This window comes from Loxodonta africana, chromosome 2, assembly GCF_030014295.1.
Source record: "Loxodonta africana isolate mLoxAfr1 chromosome 2, mLoxAfr1.hap2, whole genome shotgun sequence".
Classification (NCBI taxonomy): Eukaryota; Metazoa; Chordata; class Mammalia; order Proboscidea; family Elephantidae; genus Loxodonta; species Loxodonta africana.
In genome coordinates, this window is record NC_087343.1 from 186834449 (window position 1) to 186862019 (window position 27571).

Genomic DNA, 27571 nt, shown 5'->3' on the forward strand with positions numbered 1-27571 from the left:
GGGTTTGGAGCAGTGCCTGGCACTTTATAAGCACTCAATAAATGGTAGCTGCTGTCCAATAGTTGCGTTATTTGCTATTATTTCTTCCTAGGTGCAGAACCCAAAGCCTATTTTGCAAGAGGTGCTCTGAGTTCCTATTTTAAACCTGAGGTTTCTACAGCTTCAGCAGAGCACTGGTGCATGTCCCCAGGCCTGTGGACACATCGCCCCTCCCACAGCCCCCCAAGAAGTTCAGAGCAACTGAGTCTGGCTCCAGGCAACCCGAAGGCCTGGAGAACTGCTCTTAGGAGCTGCGAGGAGCCAAGGCTGTCTTTCCATCATGGCTGCACCCAAGCTGGTGGCCTTTACCTTCCCCATAAGGAGGCCATATGGACTATGCTCTCTCTCCAGGAATCAGCACTACACAGGCAGCAAAGGGCACAGAATAAGCTTTTTATCACCCAGGCCTTCTCTTTGGGTTTCCGTTGCTGTGTGACATACATTTGTTACGTTTCCCAACATGATGAAGTGCTCTTGGGCCTGCTCCACCATCTACCCTGCAGCCAGCATGAACTGAAGAAAATAAGACCCTCTCACTTTCCCTCTTGCTTTAGTGTTTCCTGTGAGTTGGCTGCTCCCACGTTCCCTTTCAGCAGCCCTTCTGTGGAGAGAGGCAAGACCTAGATAAATCCTGGCCCCACTGCCAATGCCTGCTTCCTTCTTTTTCTTGAGAAGCAGTTAGACTTAGCTGAAAGAAGACAGAATTTGGAGCCAAGCAGACAAGGTATGAATTCCAGTTCAGCACTTTCCTCACTGAATGACCCTGGGCAAGCACTTCACATTCCAGAGTCTCAGTTTTCCCTTCTGTCAAGTAGGCTTATAATTCCTACAAAGTCACAGGACTGTTGAGAGAAGCCACAATGAATGGATACAGAAGTGCTACGCAGTAAGTGATAACCATCCTAGTTCCCTTCCAACTCACTTGCCTTGGGAAAGAATTGTTTGAAAGGAGAAAGTGATCCCTCTATCGTCACATAAAATGTTTGCTGATGGTTCTTCTGGTAGAGCAGAGTTGGCAAACTTCTTCTGTAATGGCCACATAGTAAGTATTTTATGGCTTTGGGAGCCGTAAGGTCTCTGTGATCACTGTTTAACATCATTCTACCATTGTAGCACAATGCAATCATAGATAGTATGTACATAAATGGGTGGGGCTGTGTTACAATAAATTTCATTTACAAAAACAGAAGGCAGTAGGCTGGATTTAGCCTGAGGGCCATAGTTTGCTTCAGACACTTAGAGGGTTCAGAGCTGCAAGAGTATCCCCTCGCAAGCAAACCACTTGCAAACCAAAGGGCATCAACTTCCCCTCTTTCTGCTAGCACCCTCTTAGAAATTCATTCTAAGAGAGAGGCAAAGACCAGACAAGGAGTTGAAATCCCCTCTTTGCATTTGAGAAGCTGCAGGTTTAGATTTATGGGCATGAAAATTTGTTTCACGTAATTCTGTCAGTAATTACACCAACTTGCACCAGCAGCCATTAGGTAAATGGTTTGGCCCTTTCCCCTGAGTAATATTTCCCCCACTGAAATAAATGGAGGGTGCACTTCTCTCCCATAAGTTAAGCGTATTATTCGCCTCATCACACAAGGCAAATGTGGTAGCTCCGAGCTATTAGTCTATCACTGCAGCCGATCAGACGGTCAGGAGCCAGAAGTAATTTACAACAGGGAAGTAAACAGGGCCCCAGATAAATAAATAAGAGGCCCTGGCTGGTCTGGGGCCTGAAAAGATTAAGTAATGAGAGTATCTAGCGAGAGATTTAGTGCTAAGTGAGCTAGGACCAGAGCAGCCTCCCAGGGAGGAATCAAATTATATCATTGGAAAGATATTAATGAAGTCCTTCATACTGAGCTGGGAAATCAGGCTTCTTAGGAGGGGAGCACCGCCATCATTAGCACAGCAATTTGGGACTCCACACTGAAGTCTGGATAATTAGCTGCAGGTAAATGGGTAATCTAGGGATGGATTACCCAATAAGCATCTTTGATGTGGTGAAAAACAGGTAACATTGTGCACTCCAGATTTGTAAATAAGCACAAGTAAGCCTGTGCGTACCTTGCTAACTGGTTAATCCACCCCTGCCAGGGTAAGGTGACTTGACCCACTAGGAAAACCTGGTCAGCATCTCAGTGGCTGCTGGACTGTAGCAGGCTGGGGACTTTTTTCTTAGAAGGGCAAATCTACAGGCTCCTTATACGAGATGTGTCCTTAGACAAGTAACTAGCTGGGATGGGAAAGAAAATGCTGCCGATGATACTCACAGATGATTCAAGGCTGACTTTATTCTTTAACATCTGAAATTCCTGCTGTTAACTGCCTTCTAGTACACCCTCAATTCATGGTGAGCCCATGCACCACGGAAGGAAACACTGCCCAGTCCTGCACCATCCCTGTGATAGCTTGTGGATCAAACCATTTTGATCTATAGGGCTTTCACTGGTTGATTTTCCAAAGCAGATGGTCAGGTCTTTCTTCCTCGTCCATCTTAGTCTGGAAGCTCTGCTGTTCACCATCATAGCAAAACACAAGCCTCCACGGACCAACGGGTAGTGGCTACATATGGAGTGAAATGGCTGGAAATCAAACTTGGGTCTCCCACATGAAGAAGAGACTCTACCACTGAACCACCACTGCCCCTTCTGAAATTCCTAGGAGGTGGAAATTCAAACATGTAAGCTCTAAGAAGGAGTCTCCATCACCTCTACTCCAAGACTTCTCCTCCCTTCCTTTGATGGCACTGCCATTCTCACAGCACTAGGATGTAAGCCTTGGGGAGTCCACCTTTACTCCTTCCTCTGGATTGCCAATTTTGTTGATTCTTCCATTGGAATGGCTCTCACCTCAGGTTTTTCCTATCCTTTCCCTTTCTCATGCAAATCACGATGGTAACCACGTGAAGAGACTCACAATGCACTAGAATCAACAACAACTCTTTTATAAGACTTGCTAATCCTTATTTTTTCCACCAAGTCTATCACCATTATCAGCTCTTTTAAAGATCAATATCCCTTTTCTCAAAAGATAACTGCTACCCAAGCCAGCCTGGCCACTGGAAAGCATCAATCATCACTCCTTCAGACATGGTCGCTTTCCCCTGACATTTAATGAAAAAGCATGATCAAGGTAAGAGAGTTTCTTTGGGCCATTCTTGCAGCACTAGACCAGGAATACAAGTACCAGGGCTTGTGAGTCCTGGACTGCTCCATGCCTCAGTTTCCCAACTGTAAAATTGGAGGGCTTTGGTCTGGAAGTTCTCGAAGGTGCCATTCAGCTCTGGCATTCTCTGATTCTATCAAGATGATGCCCCTGGCCTCTGGAGGAGCTGCTGTGGAGACAAGAGCTTACACAGGATGGAGAGGCAGATGTGTGGTCAGAAATTCTTCCATCTGCCTTGGGAGGAATGAGGAAAAGACAAAAATATCTGAGATATATTTTCCTCCCAAACCAAACCCATTGCCTTCGTGTCAACCCTGTCTTGTAGTGACCCTATAGGACAGAGTAGAACTGTCCCCAAGAGATTTCCAAGGCTGTAGGCAGACTGCCCCATCTCTCTCCCACAGAGCAGCTGGTGGGTTCCAGCTGCCGACCTTTCAGTTAGCAGTAGAGCACTTAACCACTGTGCCATCAGGGCTCCTTTCATTTTCCTCCCAGGGATTTCTATTTCCTTTCTTCGCTTTCCTTCTCTTTCACTGTATTTCCCTCTTTTCACCTGCTGTGGATTGAATTGTGTCCACCCAAAATAGGTGTTGGAACCTTAACCCTAACCTGTGGATATAACTGCATGTAAAGGTAGAGTTTTCTTTGTTATGTTAATGAGAGATACAAAAAGAGCAGATAAGACACTGAGAGAAGCAAGTACAAACAGGAGAAAGATAGATGAGAGGTGGAGACCGCCAAGGAACGGCAGGGCTACAGAAACTGAGACAAGGCTTTTCTCCCTGAGCCGATAGAGAGAACCTTCCCCTAGACGCCAGTGCCCTGAATTTAGACTTCTAGCCTCTGAAACAGTATGAAAATAAATTTCTGTTCTTTAAAACCACCTACTTGTGATATTTCTGTTACAGCGGCACTAAAACAAAGACACCTCCTTATTCCAAGTTTTCTTCCTTTCTTTCCATTGGATCATCCCTTAGTCCCACCCATCTAATAAATATATCCTCACTGAAAAAGACATCTCCTCTGTCCCTGAAGATGTGGAATTAAAGGTGGTGATTGGGTCAAGCCACTCATCACCGCAGCATCTCTCATTATCATGGGAGCAATAAGACAGTATGAGAAGCCTCAATTCCACAACACAGCATGGGTGACGGGGTGGACCCATTCTTGAATGAAGGTGGGTTTGCGGAAAGGAGAAGGAGTGTAGGATGGGGAGAGAAGAGGAACACGGAGTGAGTTGATGCTGCGGCTTTATACAACGCCAATGCAGAGTCTTAGCATTAGTTTGGACAGTATTAATATTCTGATGTTCCAGTGTGGTTCTGGTTCCATTATTTCAAAAGATATTATTCATTTCAGGTTTGGACTAATTTACTAGATGTCTTTCAAACAACCTTTCATTTAGATCTCAGATCAAGAAAATAATTTGGAGGTTTAGGTCAATGTCCAGAAAATTAGAGTTTAATTTGTTCTTTTGTCTTTTTTTTTTCTTTTTTCCCAAACTACAGTTTATTTTTTTGTTTGAGTCCCCACAGGTTTTTTTTTGTTTGTTTATTTGTTTAAGCCTTCACTCAGCTGAGGCTTCCAATAGCTAGACAATTGTTTTCGATGTTCACTACAAGTCAAAAGTCAACCAGGCATAGAGCTGAGGACAGCAGAGTTTACCTTTTCATTTCATTGCATCACAGAATACTATCCCCAGATGTGTGATATAAGCATCCACATTCCCCTACATGGCACTTAGTCTTGGGTACTGGCTCAGCAATGTTAGCAGAGGATCCTGGCCGGGGCTGTTTCTCTCCCTGTAGAGGGAGACCCACCATTGGAGTGTGAAATCTGGTTCCCCTGGCCTAGAAGTCAGCGGCCTCCATGCTCCCTGTCCATATTGGTCCACCTGAGTGTGGATGGGTCATCCCAGGAAGGCCATCTCAGAACTGCAGGGAAAGAAAGGCCTTCTGATGTTTAAACTCAGGTGATTTGTCTTGTGAAGAGTGAAAAAAGTAGAGGCAGGCAACTGGGGAATGAAATCCTGTGTGCTAGTTTTCTCCTCACTCTTATGAGTGTGCACGTATGTGCAAGCATGCTACTATGTATGCCTTTGAGGATTTTGCAGTGCAATGAGGAGAGAGCTCAAGTTTAGAACAAAAGGTGCCTCTGACCACGTATTTAGAGGAAAAAGCAGGTTTTGGAGAGGCCATGTTCCTTCTCTCATTCACTCATTTTACAGAGTATTTACGGAGTATTTTTTCAGTGCCCCCTAAATGCCAGGTACCAAAACCAAACCAAACCCACCGCCATCGAGTCGATTCCGACTCATAGCGACCCTATAGGACAGAGCAGAACTGCCCCACAGAGTTTCCAAGGAACATCTGGCAGATCTGAACTGCTGACCTCTTGGTTAGCAGCTGTAGCACTTAACCAGTAAGCCACTAGGGTTTCCAAATGCCAGGTACAGTAGTAGGCAATTACAGAGTCAGTAAGACAGGAAAATCTCTGTTTTCAAGGAGCTTATAGTCTAATGCTCCTCAGAAGCAAGGATGGCGAGACTATGGCTCACATACTTTGGACCTGTTATCAGGAAGGATCAGTCCCTGGAGAACATCATGCTTCGTAAAGGGTCAGGAAAAAAGAGGAAGATCCTCAATGAGGTAGAGTGACACAGTGGCTGCAACAATGGGCTCAAGCTTAACAATGACTGTGAAGATGGCACAGGACTGGGCAGTGTTTTGTTCTGTTGTATATAGGGTCACTATGAGTTGGAAGCAACTCCGTGGCCCCTAACAACAACAACAACAACAACAACAACATATCCTACTCGGGGACAAAAGAGCAGAAAACTACCAAACAAAAGAAAAAAAGAATTTCAGGTAGTGAGAATGCTAAAAAAATGCAGGAAAAAACCTGGGTCGTGTTAGAGACAGTGACTTGAAAGGAAGGGAACAGACTTTAGACTGTGTGGTCAGGAAAGGTCTGGGCTCTCTGAGGGAATGGTATTTGAGGTGAGGCCTAAATTTCAAAAAGGATATGGCCATACCGACATTCAGGGTCACTGTGCTCCATTGGGATGGTACCAAGGCAGAGGAAACAGCAAGGCCAAGGTCCCAAGATGAGAAACAGATTGGAGAGCTGGGGCAACAGGAAGAAGGCTCATGTGGTTACAGTGTGGTGCTGTGGGGAAGGTTGCCTGGGATGGCACCAGGAAAAGCAACAGGGGCCAGGAGTTAGGGATGTCCTCTAAAGAGAAGGTGAAGTCACTGAAAGGTTGATTTTAGAGAGGGGACCACATCTGATTTATTTTAAAGCAATCGTAGTGGCTGTGGAGTAGATGATGGATGATAAGGGACATGAGCAGCAGGAGGAAGATGATGAGGAGGCCTTGCCGTCATCTATTCAAGATGTGATGGTGCTCATACTAGGGAGATAGCAGTAGAGATGGAAGGGAAGAGGCAAGTCAATAGTGCATGATGAAGGTAGACTGACAAATCCTACCAGATTGCCACGACATCATGTCAACGGCTCTCAGCTCGGAAGTAAAGTACTCTCTGGCCAACCCCGTCTTTCCCTGCTGCTGTTTTTCTGGCCTCATTAGGCCTAATGATCTCCTAGTCTTCACTCTCATTTAAATAAAGGAAGTGCTATGCTCAAGGGAAGAGGATCTGTAGAAAAGGCCATTAGCGATGGAAACCATAACAATTATTTCTTAAGATAATTTTGTTCAGTGGCTGAGCCCTTGGGAACTACTGGTTGACAATGTTCTGCTCTGCATTGTAAAATGGAATGAAAGTCCCCACAAGGTTTCTGGTAGAAGCCTGACCTATGCAAATCTCTTCCAGGGAAAAGGAAAGCTCTCCCTAGAGACTAGAAAACATTCACAAGAATAAATTATTGTTGCTGACACAAAGTTGCCCCTACTAACTATGCACCAAAAACACCAGTTATGAGCCCAGGAGACAAAGAGCCTTCCCACCACCACCACACTGCCACCTTTCCGACCCCTGATATTCATCAGAGCATTGCTCAGTACTCTGAGCTGGTTTAACAGTCAGTATTTTGCACGAAATTGAAATTATACATGTACTTTGACTCAGCAGCCTGGAAAACATCTTCATGTATCTGTATGGGATTCTCCTATAGAAAGAGGGTTTTACGTGCATGTGTGGATGCTTTTGAAAAAAAGGAGAAGTAGAGATGGATGGCGGTTGTTGGTAGCTCTGTGGTAGGATTCTAGTTTTCTATGTGGGAGACCCAGGTTCTATTCCTGACCAATGTACCTCATGTATAGCCATCACCCATCTGTTAGGGAAGTCTTACATGTTACTATGATCTGAATAGGTTTCAGCAGAGCTGCCAGCCCAAGATGGAGTAGGAAGAAAGGCCTGGCAATCTACTTCGGCAAATCAGCCAATGAAAACCCTATGGATCACAATGGTCTGATCCACAGCTGATCACGGGGATGGCGCTGGACCAGGCAACATGTCATTCCACTGTGCATAGCGTTGCCATGAGTCAGGGGCTGACTCCATGGCAGCTAATAACAACAAAAGAGATGGAAAGATGGAGAGAGGAAGATGTGGAGACACATAAAGGGGATGATTAGGGTGATAGTATTAATAAAATTGATGATCCAGTATTTATGTATTTCTATATCACTACTACTGATTTTCATTTTAAAAACTTACTGAAATTAGATCTTTCAGAGCATCTTGATACGCAGTTTAGAGTTTCACAAATTCCAAATTAAATGAGATGGAGATGGAGGGGATGAGTCTTGGGTTACCCTTTCACCCACTTGGAAATCTAGTTTTCTCCCTTGGACAGGGCATTTTGATCTCAAAAAGTAAAGATGCTTCCTTCACTTGGAGAAATGTTGGCATGAGTCCACGTAGATTTCAATCAAAAACTGACTCATTGGCTAAAAATTCATGTCCAGAGTCCCCAACACACCAATGAAAGTCCAAATAATCAGTTCAATAGCTGGATACTCGACTTAGCCAATATCAGGGAGAGTTCTTGGCCATGCAACAGGCAGCACCAATCAAAAGGAGGCCTTGCTTCCAAGCATGCTTCATCACCGCAAGTAGGGTAAGGAGAATTAGGGAAGGAATGAAGGGGAAAAAAGCAACATGAATAAAACATTAAAATATTATTCTCAACCATGAATCAAAACTCAGGTCCAGGACACCAAATTCAGGCAAGGAGCATGAAATTTACTTAAACTTCTCCATTTCTATTTGGTTTGGACAGTCCTGTGTTATCATAGTTTTGCTGTTGTTAATATTGCGTCAACATTTTCATTATACAGTCTCCAGGAGTTTGTAAATGAACTGCAAATCTTACAAATGGAATTTAATGTTCAAAATCCAGGATACCAAGCCCACAGGAAAGCCAGCAGAAAGACCAAGTTGGATTTTGTACGTGTGTGTGATCTGAAATTATGCTAGGATTTGGGACATCCAATTAAAACCCTATTTGTTCCCTGGAGAGATTCCCGAATGCTGGTTGAAAATGAGAGGTGATTAGACAGACTCTTTAGAAATGTTTCTGTTTATGCTGAATGTGGTTCAAGAACAAGTATTTTAAGATTATTAGATGTGGGTACATTTGCATCATTCAGACAATTGAAGAATGTATGTTTAGGGTCTGCCCATCTCAAAAGGCTAATATTTTTCTATACACAATGTGGTATTTCCTTGACATTTTCAATTCCTTTGATGGCTTCTAACTACAGATATGGAGAATGAGGATTCTATATTGGAGGCGAAGGTTGGCTGCTAGGTCTCATTCTATACAAAGGGGCTGTGTTGCCACTGGAGAGCAGTCTTTATTTGAGCACCCTGGTGATGGTCACAAAATTCTGCCCAGGTTGGCGGCCTCCACCATGCACTACAGGGTGCTGAGAGCAGCACATGGTATTGTACAGGAAAGGACGTGGCTGTCAAGGCTCCAACTCTGCAGGTGGGTTCCAGCCAAGGAAGTCGGAGAAGGAGCCAGGTGGCAAGAAGCCCACACTCACACCCTCTGGGCCCAGATTAGACTTTTTTTTGCATTCTGTACTCAGCATCCCAACCACCGGCATATTGGAATGGCACACACGTGTGCACGTGCACATACACACACAGTAGGTGTTCAGCAGATGTGTTAGTTGTTCCTGGTTGCCCAGCTCTCTTCCTGGGAACCACGAAGGAATGTCACCAATAGGGAATTGACTCAGTTCCAGGCATGGCTGGCTGTTTATTTTATTTTTCCATTTCCCCAACCCACTATTTTTATATACTGCAAAGAGAATGCACCAACATATGAAGGCTTTCAGCTGAGCATGTGAGGAATTGAGCTCTTCTTGCTATAAGTTATTTATTCCATGGCCAGAGCTAAGACTCAGGGGGAGTTCTGAAGGCCTTGCACATACATCCCCTTCTGTCTACATTCTTCCTTTTTCTGGAGCAACTCAGTTGGCCCCAGGGTTTCACCTTTATCACAGTAGTCCAATGTTATTGGCCAAAGGTTGGTTGACTTTCTTCAAGGGTGGCTTTTCTCACCCGGGTCCATGGCATGACTTAGAGTGATTAACCCCGTGCACACATCTTCAGAAAGTCATCCTGGAACCCCCACCAAGAAAACAAGCAAAAACCCTTACCTTCGAACCAAAGAAAATACTAAATCCATGAAATCACTTAAGCCACCCTTCCAAAGAGAGGGAGACTTAAAATGTTTTATGCAGCAACCTATAAGAAACTCATTTTGTGGGATGTTTCACATTCCAGCCCATGGTTTATTCCCCCATATATCCCTGCCAGTAATATCAACCAGATGTGGCAAAGAAGCCTGTGCAGAATTGTAAAAATTACAAGCATATTCTGTAATTCCAAAGCATTGTAAAGTCACAGCTTGGTTTTCTTTCTTTCTCTTTAAAAAAAAAAAAAAAAAATTTTTTTTTTTTTAAAACAATCTCCAAGCTGGCAGAACATTCTCAGTACATGATTACTTTAGAACAATTCTGCTGGCCCAAAGGGCTAAAGAATTTTAAAATATAAAACCCAACTCTAAAAAATATAAAACCCAACTCTACCTTTGATTAATTGCAAGGAACTTAGAAAGGTTCACTTGCAAGCATTTATTTAAGTCTATAAATTTTTCTTTTTTAATAATACCCTAGATCTCAGATATGAGCATGTGCTTGTATATAGGTACAAAAGATCAAACGTTGAAAGCTTCAGAGATCCATAATTTATTTCTCTCTCCCTCTTTCAAGGTGTGTTTCATTAGAGGCAGCACAGGATATAACAGAAACAAAACAATGAGACAAGGAGTTGGTAACGTGACAAACGTAACAAATGTCACTGAATTGTACACGTGAAAATTGTTGAATTGGTGAACGCTTTGTTGTGTGTATTTTCACCACAATCAAAACAAACAATGAGTCGGGAATCAGAAGACCTGGGTTCAGTCCTGGTGAGTTAAACTCCTTAAGCCTCAGTTTCCTCATCTGTGCAGTGGGGACAAAGATACATACCTTGCAGGAGGATTGAAGGAGATGATTTATAAAGTACTTAGCACACAGTAGGTGTTCAACAAACATTTAGATCCTTTCCTGCTCCTAAATCCATGAAATAACAGAGGCTACAGGAGATCCATGTTCTCAATGTATGCCTCATGGATAAAGTACATCAAAATCAACTAGGATGCCAATTAAAAATGTCAAATATCTAGCTAGCTCTATTCCAGATATAATGAACCAAAATTCCTGGATGCACGGCCTGAAAATGAACATTTAACCAGCACCTCAAGAGATTTTTTTTTTCTATATGCTAAAATTAGAGAAACCTTCTAGCCTAGATCCTTCCTGTTCAAAGTGTGGTCCTTGTGCCAGCAGCAATGGCATCACCTGAGAGCTTGTTAGAAATGTGGAATCTTAGCCCCAACGCAGACCTGTGGAACCAGAATCTCAAGGTCTCTAGGTATGTGGACGCATGGTAAAGTTTGAGAAGTGCTAGCCTGGAAAATTTTTATTCCTAGCTCTAAAATTCTACGGTAGAAGATTTGACAATTAAAACTATCAGCCTTGTAATCAACTCAATAGGTAAGACCACACGCTGCTTTTGTGCTCAGTTGGATAAAGTCACAGTGGAAAAGAGGAGAAAAGAAACTTTCTATGCCTTCTCTCTTCTGCTCTGACTTGCCTCAGCTGCCTCTGTCAGGGGCCTGAGGTACTACAGAGACAGTGCAAAAAAACTCAGCTCACACAAAATGGAAACACCAAGAGTGACATTGCACCCACTGTAATCCATTATCTGTGCACACCCAGATTAAAGCTAAACCTGTCTTCAAGCACATGATGGAACTGGCAGGCGATGAAGCGTGCAATAAAGCAAACAGAAGGCTGGCCTTGCTGAAGTGTTCAGGGGGTTGAGGGAGCAAAGAAGGAAGAGGAAATGGAGACTCAGTTTACAGGGACATTTTCCATGAGCTCTGGGTGGCTGTGCCCTGGAAAAAGTGACCCATGTCTGCAACGTTGAGGCCAGTCTCGCTATGCCCCGGGCTTTGCAGGCTGGGCCAGCGCAGCTGGAGGGGAGCAGGTCTCCAGGACCCCAGCTCCAGGCAGGCGGACAGTCTTGAGAAGCCCAAGCCATCCTAATGGGCTGGTTTTCCCATCGCCCTATTATCATTTCACCACCCCAGATAACAACTCTGCTGGAAAATTGTGTAGTATGGTCTTTGTTTTCTCCACTGGGTTTTCACTTTTATAGAACTGTTTCACATCAATGCAGAGCTTTATAGAAGCACATATTGCATGTAGTTACATTTTAAAGTTTCGTGCGGGATCAGTAGATGAAGGTGGGCTGCAAAAGACATCTATGAGTAGGTATCGGGCTCCAGTCGGCCAACAAGTCTGGGCTTATTTAGGACTTCAAAGAGATCAAGGAAACAGCACTAATTGAGCTCCTACTAAGTATCTAGTTAGTAAGTATCTGACACTTTAGTTACTAACCCCTCATAACTATGGTATAGAAATTGTGGTTAGAAACAGGAGGAGCTCTGGAGACAAGTCTGGGTCTAGAATCTGACTCTGCCAGTTACTGGGTCTGTGACTTTGAGCAAGATGTCTGACCTCTCTAGAACTCTTTATCTCTAAAATGGGGATAATGCAGTATCTAACCTCCTCATCTTGAGATTGAGTGAGATAATATACGTAGCATTTCACAGAGCATCTGACGTCTTAGGGTGGGTTCTTTAGCATTTCATAGAGCATCTGACGTCTTAGGGTGGGTCCTTTAGAGGAGCAAAACAAGTGAGATAGATGTATGTATATATATATACATATAAAAAACAAAAAAACAGAGCCACTTCCGTCAAGTTGATTCCAGCTCATAGCGATCCTGTAGGACAGAGTAGAACTGCCCTATATGGTTTCCAAGGCTGTAAATCTTTATGGAAGCAGACTGCCATGTCTTACTCCAGTGGAGCAGCTAGTAGATTCGAACTGCCAACTTTTTGATTAGCAGCTGAGCGCTTTAACCACTGAACTACCAGGGCTCCTTATATAAATAGAATAGAGAGAGATTTATCTAAAGGAAATGGCTCATGCAGTTATGGAGGTTAGAAAGTCCCAAACCGTGGGTCAGGCATCAGTCTAGAGGCTTCTCCTGACTCGTGTGGTTACAGGGATTAAGAAAACAAAAATCAGCAGCTCAGGTGGAAGGCTGTTAGCTCAGGGGGCTGCAGCAGCTGGCAAATCCCAAGCTCTGAAGATCAAGCAGCAGGCTGCTGGCTCACACCCCAAGAACTGGAGATCAGAGGATGACAAGTAGAATGCAAGATCCAGAAACAGCTTTGCTAGAACATCCATATATATTGGATGCAGGCCATGCCCCCAAGGAAACTGATTGGCTTTCAACTGATTGGCTTTCAATTGATTGGCTATTCACATCAGATCACAAAATGGAGGATGATTACATAATATCTGACAAACCACTAAAAATCACGGCCTAGCCAAGTTGACACATAACCTTAACAATCACAATGCAATATCTACTTGGGAGCTATGCTTGTTATCCCTATTTTATAACCAACTGAAAAGGAGAAAGGTCTGGTCACTTGCTCAGGGAAACCAGAGAGTGAGATTCCAACCCAACTCTATATAGCTCCAAAGTCCCTGTTACTTCCCCTAGTACGTGGCTGCCTCACAGAGACATTGTTACCTTTCTGAAAGAACATTCTGGTTTATTTAGGGGATAGAGGTTATGTGTACACACAGCTATGATAAAAGCAAAAATGGTAACGGACGTAAAAGAGGTTCAAACTAGCAGTAATGAGAACCTGGAGAAGGGCTCCTTCTTTGGAAGTAAATTCCCTGGAAATTGAAGTCTAACAGTCTTTACTCTTTGGTAGGGAAGCTGGTGCACCATGACAACAGCCCCAGTAACTCCAGGGCTAAGCTGGCTGGCCACATTTCACATTGTTTCAGCTGCCTAGGGATTACCTTCCCAAGCCTCTTGCAACTCTACTGACCCAAGTGAGCACTGGCAGGTTTAACCCCAGTGGCATTTTTGTAAAGCTGTCAAATACCATGTAGAACCGATTGGAGAATAACCAGAGGCCCCTGTCCTGCCACCAGCACAACTGTTTACTTAGCGACAGTTTTAAGCCATTACCAAGTATTTTATGAACTCTTTGCACCTGAATCTGGGATAGGTGGGCCCAAAGGGCCCCAGTGGCCTGTTCATCTTCCTATGGTAAAGCCAAACTCATACAAAACAGCTGTGAACCACTGTCTGGCTCACCCCACCCAAAGTTCTCTCATCTGGTGAGGGCTTTTAATCACTGTTTTCACCTAGCTTTCAGTTCCTTCTAAAGAATTCCTGGCAACATTAACCAGTTAACCTCCAAATAACCAGAAATCCTTCACTACCTCTCCCATGTGTAGGGAAAAGAGGAAGCTGGAAGGGGAAGTGAACAGGAGAGGTCAATAGTGTATGGACCACATAACAGACCACACTTCATCCTATCTTGTCTAAATGAGACAACTGAGGACCAGAGAGATGAAGAAACATGCCCAGGGTCACACAGCTTGTGGGTGGCAGAGCCAGTATGAGGACCTGGATTTTCTCACTCCATTTCTTCTCTATAGGACTACTGATGATCTCAGTCACTCCACCGGGGTTGCTAAGTTTTCTGCTGTGAGTCTTCTACTCTTGCTTGCCTTCATGTCCCCTACTCCCAGGGACAGAGGGAGCTATATGAAGTCCTAATGACATCACCGAGACCCTGGATCCAGTTGTACCTGAAATCTTAACTACCATTGGACTTTTCCATTACATGAACTAATACACCTTCTGCTTAGATTAAACTCACTTTTTTTTCTCATTTCTGCCTCTTGCTACATAGTAGTATTACAATAGTATGTTATTGTTATTGTTAGCTGCCATCAACTTGGTCCCTGACTCATGGCAACTCCACGGACAACAGAACTGGGCTATTGTGATCCATAGGGTTTTCACTGGCTGATTTTTCAGAAGTAGATCACTGTAAATATTCTTTCTCAATAAATATTATTTCCTTTTCCCATTACTAACTGAAATATGCCTTATTTCAAGTCCATAGCCTTTCCAAAAGGTATTGAGTATTGAGCAGCTTTGGTCTCTAGGTCTAATAATACAAGAGAGAAAGTCCAGAATCACTGCTTCTCCACGTGGTGCACTAGGGAGTGGCCAGCCACAGAGTGTCCACATTTAGCATTCCCAGGAAAACTGCTCGCTGTGTCTGTTGAGACATAGTGCTCTTTGAAAATACAGCCCATGGCAGATGTATACACACTCATGACTGCACAGTTATTGATTTCTAATTTGTACCCTGCTTACTTCCAAAAAGGCCCTGGAGTGGCTGACAAAATAAGACAGAGACACAATAGGGGCATTAAGAAAAATCAAAGATCAAGCCCAAAAGGAAAAAAGGCACTGCTGATTATAGCTCAAACCTGGGTTAATATGGTTGTTTCAATAGATAAATAAATATGTATTTAGCTCTCAGCTTTTTGTCAGCTATTCAGAATGTATAGCGATGGGGTCTCTTTCATGTCCGCAGCCCAACACCCAGCACAGAGGTCAGCCTGGAACAAGTACCTAGGAAAAGCTAACTGAATGAATGAATGGTGGATAAAAGAACTAAGGCTCACTGAGAGCACTGTTATATACACAGGCCTATCTCAATCATTTATTCATTCATTCATTCAACTATCATTGACTAGTTTCCTATATTGTGCCTGGTGGAGGCATGGAGTGGGACGGATACCAACATGAATCAAGTACAGTTCCTGCCTTCAGGGCCACAGCTCTCTGGCTTGAAGCAAAAGCTCTGTGAGCTTTATCTCAGTGCCCATAGCAACTCCGAATCTCTCCATGGCCCGCAGAGAAAGGAGATCATAAACAGGTTGTGAAGACTGGAACTGCAGGAATAACAATAATTATCTTGGGGATTATACAAATAAAGCACTTTAAACCTTGTAAGATACACACACACCATTATACTACAGGATACTTTTATATAGCTCTTCAGTAGGTAGAACGGTGAGGAGGGGGTCATTTTTTTACTGATGAGGTTATTGGGTATTTAGGCACAGACGGGGAAAGTGACTTTCCCAAGCTCTCTTAGCTAGAAAACGGCAGTTAGAACACAGCTCAGGTGTTTCCAGGCCCCCATGCTGCCTGCCTGGGCCTGGCCTCCAGTATCTGAGAGACTTCTTATCACAGCCTGAAATCCCATCTCTGCCTGGATCAAGACCAGTACGAAAGGCCACAGGTTCTGTGAACAAGAACCAGCCCACCTAGAATCCTGCAACAACTGGACCACTCAGATCCTACCCACTCAATATTGTTCAGCAGCTCCAGCCTCACTTTTCCTAGAAACTGATACTGAAATTCCAGATGACTAGCATAAAATCTGCATGATTTAGTTAAGGGCAGGTTGGGAAGGTGGAATGTAGCACTCGGCTGAGAGAAAGCTATTAGGGGAACATTTAAGGAAAGAGGTACACAGGGAAGTGGAAGTTAAAAACCAGGGTGGTTTCCCATATGTCTACTTTGTACTGCTTATTCAGGTCTGCTAGGAACTCAGGTCTGCAGAACTGTACTCACCCACCTCACACCTACCGAGGTGGATGCAGATTGGAGGCGTGGAAGGGGAGGGGCATGTCCTTTCACCCTTTAGCAAAGTCAGCTAGGGTGACTGAACAAGAGGAATTGAGTGCACAGCAAGAGGAGACCTTGACAAAACACAGGTGTGTCCTAGAGAAGGAAAGCAAGGCCACTGCCCCACCAGAACATCAGCTAACCCTTTCCTGTCGTTGTTCCAACAAAGTGCCCTTTTAAAATACATTTATGTATATACCGCGTGTGTGTGTATGTATTCCTAATTCAGAACTCATTCTTAAGTGAACACGCTGACATGTGTTTTACATTTTCCAATTTATCCAGGGTCTATATGCATTGTTCGACTGCATAAGTAGGTATTAAACACAGCCATTGGACATGAGCATGGTGGCCACAACCTTGGGGCCTCCCCAGTCACGTTAGAGTCTTACCGGCGAGGCTGTAAATCTTGCTGCCTAAATTCTAGGCAGTCAGACCATGTATCACATTACTCATGAAGTCAAGCTTGGGGCAATCCAGTTCACTCCATGACCTACACTAGTCACTGCCCACAGGACTTTTAGGTTCAAAATCATGGATCTGTTCACTCTCAATAATTAGCACTTTGCTAACAGCCATAATGTATGAATCACAATTTCCAAGCCAACATACATCTCCAGCCCCTGAGCTTCCACACTCTCACACTGAATAAATGCACCGAAGTATCTCCAACTCTTCCCTCCTCATTTATAGCCTGGACCATTCCAGGAGATAAAGCAAAAGTCAAGGTGTTTTTTCCTTCTCCCACAAAATCACAGACCTCAGAGCGAAGGTTCCATGACTAGTACTGGTAGGAAGCAGGCAAAGAGCAGGAGTTGTTCCAGGCAGCATAGCGATGAGGTTGAATGTTTACTCCAAACCAATGCTCTCCGGGACCATTGGTAATCTTTTATTAATAAACTCATCTCAAATCCCACACTCAGGGCATTTCAGATTCAAGTAAAATGGAAAAGTTTCCTCCCTCCTTGCAAGGGATGATCCACTACCAGAAGTCACTAGTCTTCACTGCCCATTTAAGTTGTCAGTCTCTGAAGGAAGGGAACAAGAAAGTTGAGCCTGGAGGTATGTGTAGGAAGCTCCTTTATTTTCCTCCAATTCCATTCCCTTCCACAGGCACGCCACTGTCCTGCTCCCAGTCTCCATGCCAGGTTCCACTGGATGGGGCTCCACGTACAAAGACAACCACAGTCTCCACATCACTAAAGTAAACCAAGGCACAGGGTAGGAAACACAAGTCAACTCTACTCACAGTCTGGTGAGCTTCGGGGTGCTCTGGAAAAGCAATTCAGGAAGGACTTGGAGCTTATTCTTGTTCAGGCGCCTAAAGATGGAAAAAAGAATGAAAGGATGTCAAGAGGACATTAAATGGCATCAAGTGTAATCACAGGTATCACTTCAATCAATCAATCAATCAACAGGTATTAAAAGACTCTCCAGATCTTTCAGGGTGGAATGGGCATCATGCATTAAGGTATATGGTGTCTTTACGGAGCTTGTAGTCAAGAAGGGTGTATGGGACAAAGGTCAGTCATAAGCAAAAACACAACATGCATGCTGCCACCCCCCTGTCCCAAGCCCAGGACAAACATTACTCACTGATCACAACATTCTCTACCACAGAGTCCTGACTAGGATTTTAAACTTCTCTTACTATGTGTTCCAGGCAGCACTTATAACCTGATGGAGCTGGAATGTAAAATGGGCCCCGAAAAACATAAATAAAATACCAGAGAGAATATTCCAGATCCTAAATGGAAGGGTGGTGGTGGCAGACAGCAGTTGCTATAGGATCAAAGAAGAAGGTAAGGCAGATCCCCACTGGTTGAGAGGCCATGCGGAATCCCTGCTATTTTTCTGGCTCTTTGGACCAATGCATGGCTGCATGTTAGCTTTCATGGGTCATTGGCACTTTTGCCTTCGAGGGCCCATTCCTCCATAAGAAAATATTTTAAAAGTATATTTTACAACCATGTAGTCATAAAAATGAATATATTAATATTATTGGTAGAATTCTCACCTTCCATGTGGGAGACCTAAGTTCGATTCCCAGCCAACGCACTTCATGTGTGGCCACCACCCATCTGTCAGTGGAGGCTTACGTGCTCCTATGATACCGAGTAGCTTTCAGCAGAGCTTCCAGACAAAGATGGACTAGGAAGAAAGGCCTGGTGATCTACTTCTGAAAACTTAGCCAATGAAAATCATATGGCTCATAACGGTCCAGTCTATAACCATCATGGGAATGGCACAGGACTGGGCAAGGTTTCCTTCCATCATGCATGGGGTTGCCAGGGCCAGGGGCTGACTTGAGAGCAGCTAACAGCAACAACAGTGTATGTTATAATATTTTTTTTCAGTCTTACCCATTAATCCATTGCCATCAAGTTGATGCTGACTCACAGCAACCCTACAGGACAGAGTAGAATTGCCCCATAGGGTTTCCGTGGCTGTAATCTCTACGGAAGCAGACTGCCACATTTTTCTTTCTCCCACGGAGCAGCTGGTGGGTTTGAACTGCTGACCTTTTGGTTAGCAGCTGAGTGCTTAACCACTGCACACCAGGGCTCCTTTGTCAATCTAAAAGTTCAGTTTTTCTTCTAATTCTAAAAGAAATTAAAACATTTTTGTGGGCCTCTAAAAGCATTATGGGCACTGTTCTCACTTGGCCTAATGGAGAAGTCGGCCCTGGTTCAGGGAGCAAGGTATGGGCACAGGGAGGCCTCTGAGGTAACTCGAGGTAACACTCTGTCCCGTAGGGATGTTTCACATTGGATGGTAGCCAACAGACCTAATCAGAGTCTCTCCTGAGAATTCTCAATACTAAATGTTCACAGAGAAAAAAGGCCATCTGAGTTTCCTGATGACACCGAGCTATTGTGAGCTCTATGAAAGCTGTTCTCCTGAGAGCAACTTTTAGTCCAAGATGGAGACCCTGTTCCATGCTTGCTCCATGCCCCCATGCCAGTGGAGGTGTGAATGGGTCTCTTTCAGATATCTTGAAACTGCATAATCAATGAAAGGGGACAGTGGTGGTCCGTGGTAGAGTTCTCGCCTTCCGTGTGGGAGACCTGGGTTTGATTCACAGCCAATGCACCTCAGGCACAGCCACCACCCCTCTATCGGTAGAGGTCTGCATGTTGCTGTGATGCTGAACAGGTTTCAGTGAAACTTCCAGGTTAAGACAGACTAGGAAGTAGTTAGAAAGGACTGGCGATCTACTTCAGAAAATCAGCCAACAAAAACCCTATGGATCATAACGTTCACATTCTGTGTGTACATGGGGTCGCCATGAGTCAGAGGCCGACCTGACAGCAGCTAGCAACTCTTTTTATACTAACCCCCAAACAAGTGGGTGCCATATACAGCATGGCTGTAATGCTCTGCTTAGAGTGAAATAAATATGTCCAATTACATGGGATAACGGTATTATCCCTATCTGAGAGCTAAGCAAAGTGAAAAAGCAAAGCAGTAGCTTCATCCCAGCTTCTGGCCCCAAAGCCCATGTTCTCTGCACCATTCCAAACAGACATGATTTCCAAGTGAGAGTCTGCTCCTATTTTTCCACTTTCATCCCAGGTTGAGGGCTGAAAACTTAAGGAGGAAAAACTGGGTAGAAGGTGAAAAAAAAAAAAGTCGAGCATACAAGACAGGAGCACTGAAGACCTCCTATGATAAGCCTCCTGCAGGAAACAGAAGCTTGCTCCTCAGCCCTGAGGGGTTCCCACAGTATGTGGGGGCGTGTGCACTGGGCAGAGAGGCTGCCAGTGGGACTCCTGCTCAGGAGGAGGCAAGGCTGGAAGGTGGGATGAGACAGCCTCTAATCCTTGCCCACCTCCGAGGCAGCTGACTCCCTCATCAACACTCTTCTGACCGCTCCAGGGGCCCCTCTTTGTCACTGAAAGGGGAAGAAAGGAATGGCCCAAGGGAGGAGACAAGGAGAAGGAATGTAGTTACTTGTTCCTATATTTCACATGTGCTGTTAGCTGCCATTGAGTCGGTCCTCAACTCATGACAACCCCATGACTCATGGCAGTCGCTGCCCAGTCCTGTGTCACCCCCATGATCAGTAGGGGAATGGACCGTTGTGACCCATAGGGTTTTCATTGGCTAAGTTTCGGAAATAGGTCACCAGGCCTTTCTTCCTAGTCTGTCTTAGTCGAGAAGCTCCGTTGAAACCTGTTCAACATCAGCAACATGGAAGCCTCCACTGACAGGCTGGTGGTGGCTACCCATGAGGTGCATTGGCCAGAGATGGAACCTGGGTCTCCTGAACGGAAGGTGAGAATTCTACCACTGATCCAGCAATGCCTCCAATCAAAATAATGAGCTAATACTTATTAGCATTTACTCTAAGTAGAGCACTGTTACAGGACTTTACATGTACTCACTTAATCTGAATACAAGCTCAGCCCTATTATTATCTCTTCTTTACAGATGAGAATTCTGAGGTCCAGAGGGGGTAAGTAACTTGCCCAGAGTCACACAGCAGTAGGCAGCAGAGCCAGGATTCAAATTCAGACCACTGAGGTGTGGTGTCTGAGCTTTTATCCATGACACTGAAAATTTCTACCAAAATGCCAAGCACAATTGTAGGCACTAAGCAAATGTTTCTTCACACATAGTCATAATCAATCCTTTACAACAGTTGGAAGCCACTGGCCCTGGAGAAGGCATGGAGTTATGGATTTGGGGGTTAGCCAGGGCTTGGCTCAGGACTGGCTGTATCAAGCACCCACTGTGGGACCTCAGGCAAGTTATCTATCCCTTTGGGCCTCAGTTTCCTATCTGCAAAATAATCCTACTTTCCAGGGTCACAGTGGGTTTTAAATGGCACAGTGTTTACACATGTGCAGTAAGAACTTGTTGTTGCCAACTCATGGCAACCCAGGTATGCAGAGTAGAAGTGCTCCGCTGGGTTTTCAAGGCCGTGACCTTTCAGGAGGAGATTTCCAGGCTTGTCTTCAGAGGCACCTCTGGGTGGGTTTGAACTGCCAACATTTCAACAATAAGAACAGGGCAACGGTAGTAAAAATAATGCTTATTGACTCCAATCGCATTCCAAGCACTGTGCTAAAAGCTGAGTGTGCATGATCCCAACTGCAGCAGTGCTTGGAACCAGGTATTTCATTATCCTATTCTCACAGACAGAGAAACAGAGTCTTGGAGAGGTTGAACAAATTCCCCAAGGGCACAGTGTGAGAAAGTGGTAGAAGCAGGATGTGAATCCAGGTGGTCTGACTCCAGAGCACTGGTTCTGAACCACTACGTTCCTCGAAGTCTTTCAATAACGCCAGCTCCTTCCCCTTTCTTCTTTTTCTGCTTCTTTTCATCCAGGGTTGCCACCTTCTCTACCCCAACCCTGAGAATGAGCCACTCTGAATATATCTGCCCTCCATGAAAAGGGCTCCCCTGGAGGTCCCCCAAGCAAGAATTGGGTCTCTATGTGGGACTGTCTGGAACCACCCTCTATTGTCACAGCTGTACAAAGACTGGCAGGAGTTACATTCAGACAACCGACACTCCAGCCTAGGGACAAGTCCTATACTCTGGTCCACCACTGCCAGCAGAGGGTAGGGTGTTTGGTGTGTGAAAAGCCCTAAACTAGAGTTGAAGTTAAAAATAAAACCAGCTTGGCTCTGAGACTCCAGGAAGGGAAGGAATCATTTCCAGTTCTCTTTGCCGGTATTTGTGGCTGGACAAAAATAAAAACACAACCAAATTTAGCCAATAGTTCTCTGCCTGCTGCTGCAAACCCTGAATGAGGATTCCAAGGCCGCCTGGCTGGGCTCTGCTTCCAACAGCCTCTGAGCCTCTCCCTCCTCTGCTTGGGCAGCCTCATGCTTGTTCCCTATCAGAAGAAGCTCGATACTACATCTCATTTCCAGTTTATACCAGGATTTGTTCATGTTTACTTAGTAAACCAAGTCACCCTAAAAGGTCTTCTTCCAAAAACGAATGAAGGTTCCAGGCCACAGAAAGTATACTTCCCATGTTGCTGATGTGAGAGCAGCACCTGGGCAGAAAAATGCACTCCTCTCCTGATAGAGGGACAGGTAAGCACTGGGGTACAGACAGTGGCTACTACCCATGGCACACTCCATCACTTGTGCCATCTGCTGCTCTGGCACCTGGGCCCACAGGTGGAAACCTTCTGCTGTAGTTGAAACTGGCAGTATAGACCTGATGCCCGGATGGAAAGCAGGACTGAACGGGACCCACATGAGGGCAGACTCCGAGGAGGTCAGGAATCGGGATATGGGCCTGATCAACAATGAGATAAAGTTCACATAGACGCCCTCTTTCCCTCTAAGACTGAAACTCCTCTGCTTTCTCCAGAGAACATAAAGGCAAAAAGATCTACTACTTCTGAGTTACAACGTCACACTGCTTTCTAGCCTGAACTATTAAGATCCAAGAAATAAAAACTTGTCTTTGTGAGACTGCGGACGGTTTTCTTGAGAAGTTTTTACCATTTTGTTTCCTGAATTCATTCATTTATCCATCCATTCAACCACCCACCTACCCACCTATTCATCCATCCATCCATCCACCTACCCACCCATTCATCCATCTATATATCCCTCCATCCCTCTATCATTCCAGTCATTTGAATACACACAAATGGTTAAAACATGATCCCTTTCTTTAAGGGTGTCTTTTTTTTTTTTTTTTCTTTATGCTGGCGGAGAAAAAGACAGATAAAAAAACAAAAAGTATTGTAAGCAAAGGTGTGGGAACGCAGGGAAGGAGCAGCTAACCCAGGCCTGGGTGAAGAAAGGCTTCCCAAAGAAAGTGGTTTTGAACTTAGTTTTGAAGCATGAGTGTAACTTTTCAGGAGGCAGAAACAGAGAGCTCTGGACTTAGCAGAATGCACATGACCATGGAGGTCTAACAGACCGCAGAGCACTTGAGGAGCAGTCTTAAATTGCTGCAACATGGAAGTGACTTGAGAAACACAAATGAGTAGCTGTAGAGGTAGGCAGAGGTCATAACCTGAGGGCCCCTGTAGGTCATAATAAAGGATTTGGGCTCAGGTTTTCACTGAGGGTCATTGGGAGCCATAGAAAGGTTTCGAGCAATGGAGTGATGATTTGTTTTCGATTTTAGACATTCTCTCCAATGCAATAAACCTGGTTTGGTAGAGGGTGAAACCGGAAACAAGGAGACCAATTAAGGAGAATCTTGAGGTAGTCAATGTGGCTATGGTGAGGACCTGGTTAAGAGTGAGAGGTTACGGAGTGAAGAAGACAGATTCGAGGCATAATAAACGGTATTTTGTGATTGCATGTGAGGGTTGAGGGGGTTAGAGGAGTAGAGGTGTTAAAAGTAGTCCCTAGGGATCTGGCTTAGGTAACTGATCAGTCAAAATTACCTATCACTGATGAAAAAAACTAAGACTTGAACACTATCAGAAGGTGTGTTTAGATTCAGCATTTCTATACTGCTGAGGTCTCTCAAATATTGACAATTAATAGCAACAGCTAGTAGTAATATACCGAAACCAAGACTTTAATACTGTCTTGATTTATTACCTAATGTGGGTCTCATCTTTCCATTAAGATCCTTGAGAGTAGGAAATAGATCTAACATGTCCTTGTGTACCAACAGCGTCCAACAGCACCAGGCACATAAGGGACTCTCAAGAAGAGCCTATTGAACTTCATGAACAAATCACAAGGCAGAAATTGCCAACTTGGGGAACCTGAAGAATAAACAGCTTTTCTAGGCTAGGCAAAAGGAGCCATGCTGTCTGGAGGTGAACATGGCTTCCAAAGGGCCCAGCATACCTGAGTCTGTCTGAGTCCTTCAGAAACTTCTTGACAATTCAGTTTCCAGATGCATCTGCCTTATCAACCTGAGCCAAAGAGCCTGGCAAGGCCAGAAGGGGGTGGGGTCCCTGCTTCTCTCTGACTAGGTGAATGACAGGATGAGGGGCCTTTAGGCGGAAGGAAGCTGGTATGTCAGGGCCAGGCAGGAGCACAGCCAGTCCCTTCCTTTTCTCAGGGAGGTGCAGAATGTCCAGCTGCCTGACTAAGGCCTGGAGGGGCAGAAAGTCAAAGTGTGATAACTCTAAAGGTCAGGGGCACTGTTTGCTTTAGTAATGAAATCAGTTGGTTCCCCTTCCCCAGGTACTTTCTTATGCAGCCTGGATGCTTTCCAACTTTACTGGTACTTTCAGGAACACCAATACGTCTAAGCAACAAGGGCCAAAGCGCCTTTGTTATCCAGAGAAGCAGCTACCAAACCTCCCGCACAATTGAGAGACACAGGACTTCCCGTGCCTGTGGCTCAGGGCCAGGAAACCCTAGGGATGAGGCAGTCTCACTGGCCACATAGGCTCTGGCGGAAGGTCAGAACCATAGAGGCTGCCAATCCCAGCGGACTGATTCAGACCTATACGAGGACAGGCTCCCAGAAGGTCAGGAATCAGGACGTTGGCCTGGCCAATGATGAGATAAAGCCCACACAGATGCCCCCTTTCTCTCTAAGATCAAGCTCTTCCACTGCTTGCCTCCTGGGGTAACAGGGAATGTGAAGGCAAAAAATCCATTGGCTTCTGAATTACAAGGACATACTACTTTTCAGCCTGAACTACTAGGATGTGCAGATGGCCCTGTAAGTCAGAGGCAATCAGTGAACATAAGGGGAAAACAGTAACTTTGGAAAGTCCAAAGAGCAGAGAGCCCTGATATGGGGCTGGCTTGACCAGGTCCTTGCTGTAACCACTGATAGCCCCACATTTGCCTGGTTTCCTCACCTGCCAAACAAAGCAAATTCAGGCATTTGTCGTGCTATGCAAATATTCATAATACAAATTGAATTTGGGCTGATCTATTCACTAAGGAGCTCAATTTGTGACAGTTCTTCGTTACCTGACCGTCATGATCAGAAATCTGTGCCTACATGTGAAGGAGGAAGCCAATGAGCCTGCAGTGCCAACATCCACAGCCACTTCAGTTAGGTGACTGGCTGCTATTCGGTATTGGGGCTTCTTTTGGTTTCCCCGTTTTATTTATTTTTGTAACAGCTTACTGTGGACTGCCAAAAGAGCTAACTGCTCAGAAGAAATACAACCAAAATGTTCCTTAAAAGCGAGGATGGCGAGACTTTCACTCATTTACTTTGGAGATATCATCAGGAAAGACGAATCACTAGAGAAGGACATCACGTTTGGTAAAGCAGAAGACCGACGAAAATGGGGGAAACCCTCAATGAAATGGATTGACACCACTGTCACAACAATAGACTCAAATATACCAACCATCATGAAGATGGCACAGGACTGGGCAACATTTCATTCTGTTATACATAAGGTCGCCATGAGTCAGAGCCGACGCGATGGCAACTAACAATAAATAACAGCAATAATGGGCCAAGAGCTACGATTTATTCGGACAGTTTAGAAGCAACTTGTTTTTGGTCTTGTCTTCCATGGTGTTCAGGATTTGCTCAGTGACATTCAGGTTGGCTTATGTCAGTTTTGAAATGTTATTTTTAGTTTGCAACTTCAAAATCTCCTAATGGCAATTAAAAACCTTTATTTTTGACATTTCTCTGGAAAAATAATTTGTTTTCATAGCCTAAAATTCTTGCCCCTAAGCAGTTTTTTCTCCTAACAAAATTGTTTGTGAGAACTCTTTTTAAAAATAACTTGAAGATTAATTTTAAGAATACAATTATTATGTAATAGCAAACCATGTACCGCATGGGATACCTGAGAGGACTGAATGGTTTTACATCTGTAAAGGCCTTTACAGTGCTTTGCAAGTGCTCAGTAAATGGTAGCAGTTGCTGCTATTGTTATTACCATTATCATCATCCCTAGACACCCCAAGTGGTCAGAAATACACGGAGATTTATTTCTCTTTCAGAGCTGGCTATATTGGTCAGCAAGGCTGTTGGCAGCAGCAAATGAATTCCAAAACCTCACTGGCTTAACTCACATAAAGGACCTGCTCCACTTTGTATGATGCTGTAGAGAACATGTGACCTCCAAGATCGCTGAGCCAGGGAAAAGCAGAAGAGGGGGGAGGCAGAGCAGCTCTTAACTTCCCTGACCTAATAATGACTCATATCATGTCTGCTCTCAGTCCATTAGCCTGAACTAGTCACATGATCCAAACCTGAGTGCAAAGGAAGCTGGGAAATCTACAGGAGCACACAGGTATTTGGTGAGGGTTGCAACGGGTCGGAATTGACTCAATGGCAATGGGTTTGGTTTTTTGGTTTTGGTCTTACAAGTGGAGCAGTGGTTAAAGTGCTCAGTCACTAACCAAAAAGTCGACAGTTTGAACCCACCAGCCACTCCACAGGAGAAAGATGTGGCAGTCTGCCTCTGTAAAGATTTATAGCCTTGGAAACTCTATAGGGCAGTTCTACTCTGTCCTACAGGTTCGCTATGAGTCAGAATTGACTCGATGGCAGTGGGTTTGCGTTTGGTTTTATAATAAGGATGAGTGGTGCAAATGGCTAAGCACTCTGCTACTAACCAAAATGTTGGCGGTTTGAATCCACCCAGAGACACCTTGGAAGAAAGGCCTGGCAATCTGCTTCTGAAAAACCAGCCATTGAAAACCCTATGGAGCACAGTTCTACTCTGACTTATGGGCTCGTCATGAGTTGGAGTCAACCTGGCGGCAACTGCCTTAAACATCAAAGTGGCAGTAAGGACTTCTTTGTCTTCTTTCCCTTCCCTCCTTTTCTTTGCTCACATATGGCACTTACTATGTGCTAAGGGCTATGCTTGGTGTTTTATATGCATTATTTCATTTCACCCTTAAAGCAACTTTTGAAATAAATACTGTTATTTTCATCATTTTACATAAGGAAATTGAGGCACAGAGAGGTTATGTAATTTGTCCAAGGTCACACACACAGACAGCTGATGAGTTAGGTTTAGACGGAGGTCTCTCTGACACCAAAATCCATGTTCTTAACTCCTCATCATTCTGCTTCCTTAACTCTTTCTTGCTCGGTTTGAACATGAGATCTCTAAGCAATCCTAGGAGGGAGGCATGCAATAAGGAGTATTTGCTCATTTTATAGCTGGAGAAACTGAGTCACGCCAGACCCATAAACTGACCCTGTGCCCTCCTGGTCTTACTATCTGAGGCCAATTTGCTGGTCCTGTCCTGCTGGTTTCAGAGAGAAGAATCTGAGGGCCCCAGGAAATCACTGTCCTGGAACAGGAA

At 44.6% G+C, this 27571-nt stretch overlaps 1 protein-coding gene across 2 annotated transcripts in view; it reads right to left on the reverse strand.

Moving 5' to 3' along the window:
* Positions 1–27571, reverse strand: part of SLIT3 (slit guidance ligand 3) — a 754510-nt gene that overhangs the window by 595014 nt on the left and 131925 nt on the right. For both annotated transcript variants that reach the window (XM_064279080.1, XM_064279081.1), the window contains exon 4: positions 17629–17700. In XM_064279080.1, the coding sequence (XP_064135150.1) occupies positions 17629–17700 (72 nt within the window). The remainder of the gene's footprint in view (positions 1–17628; positions 17701–27571) is intronic.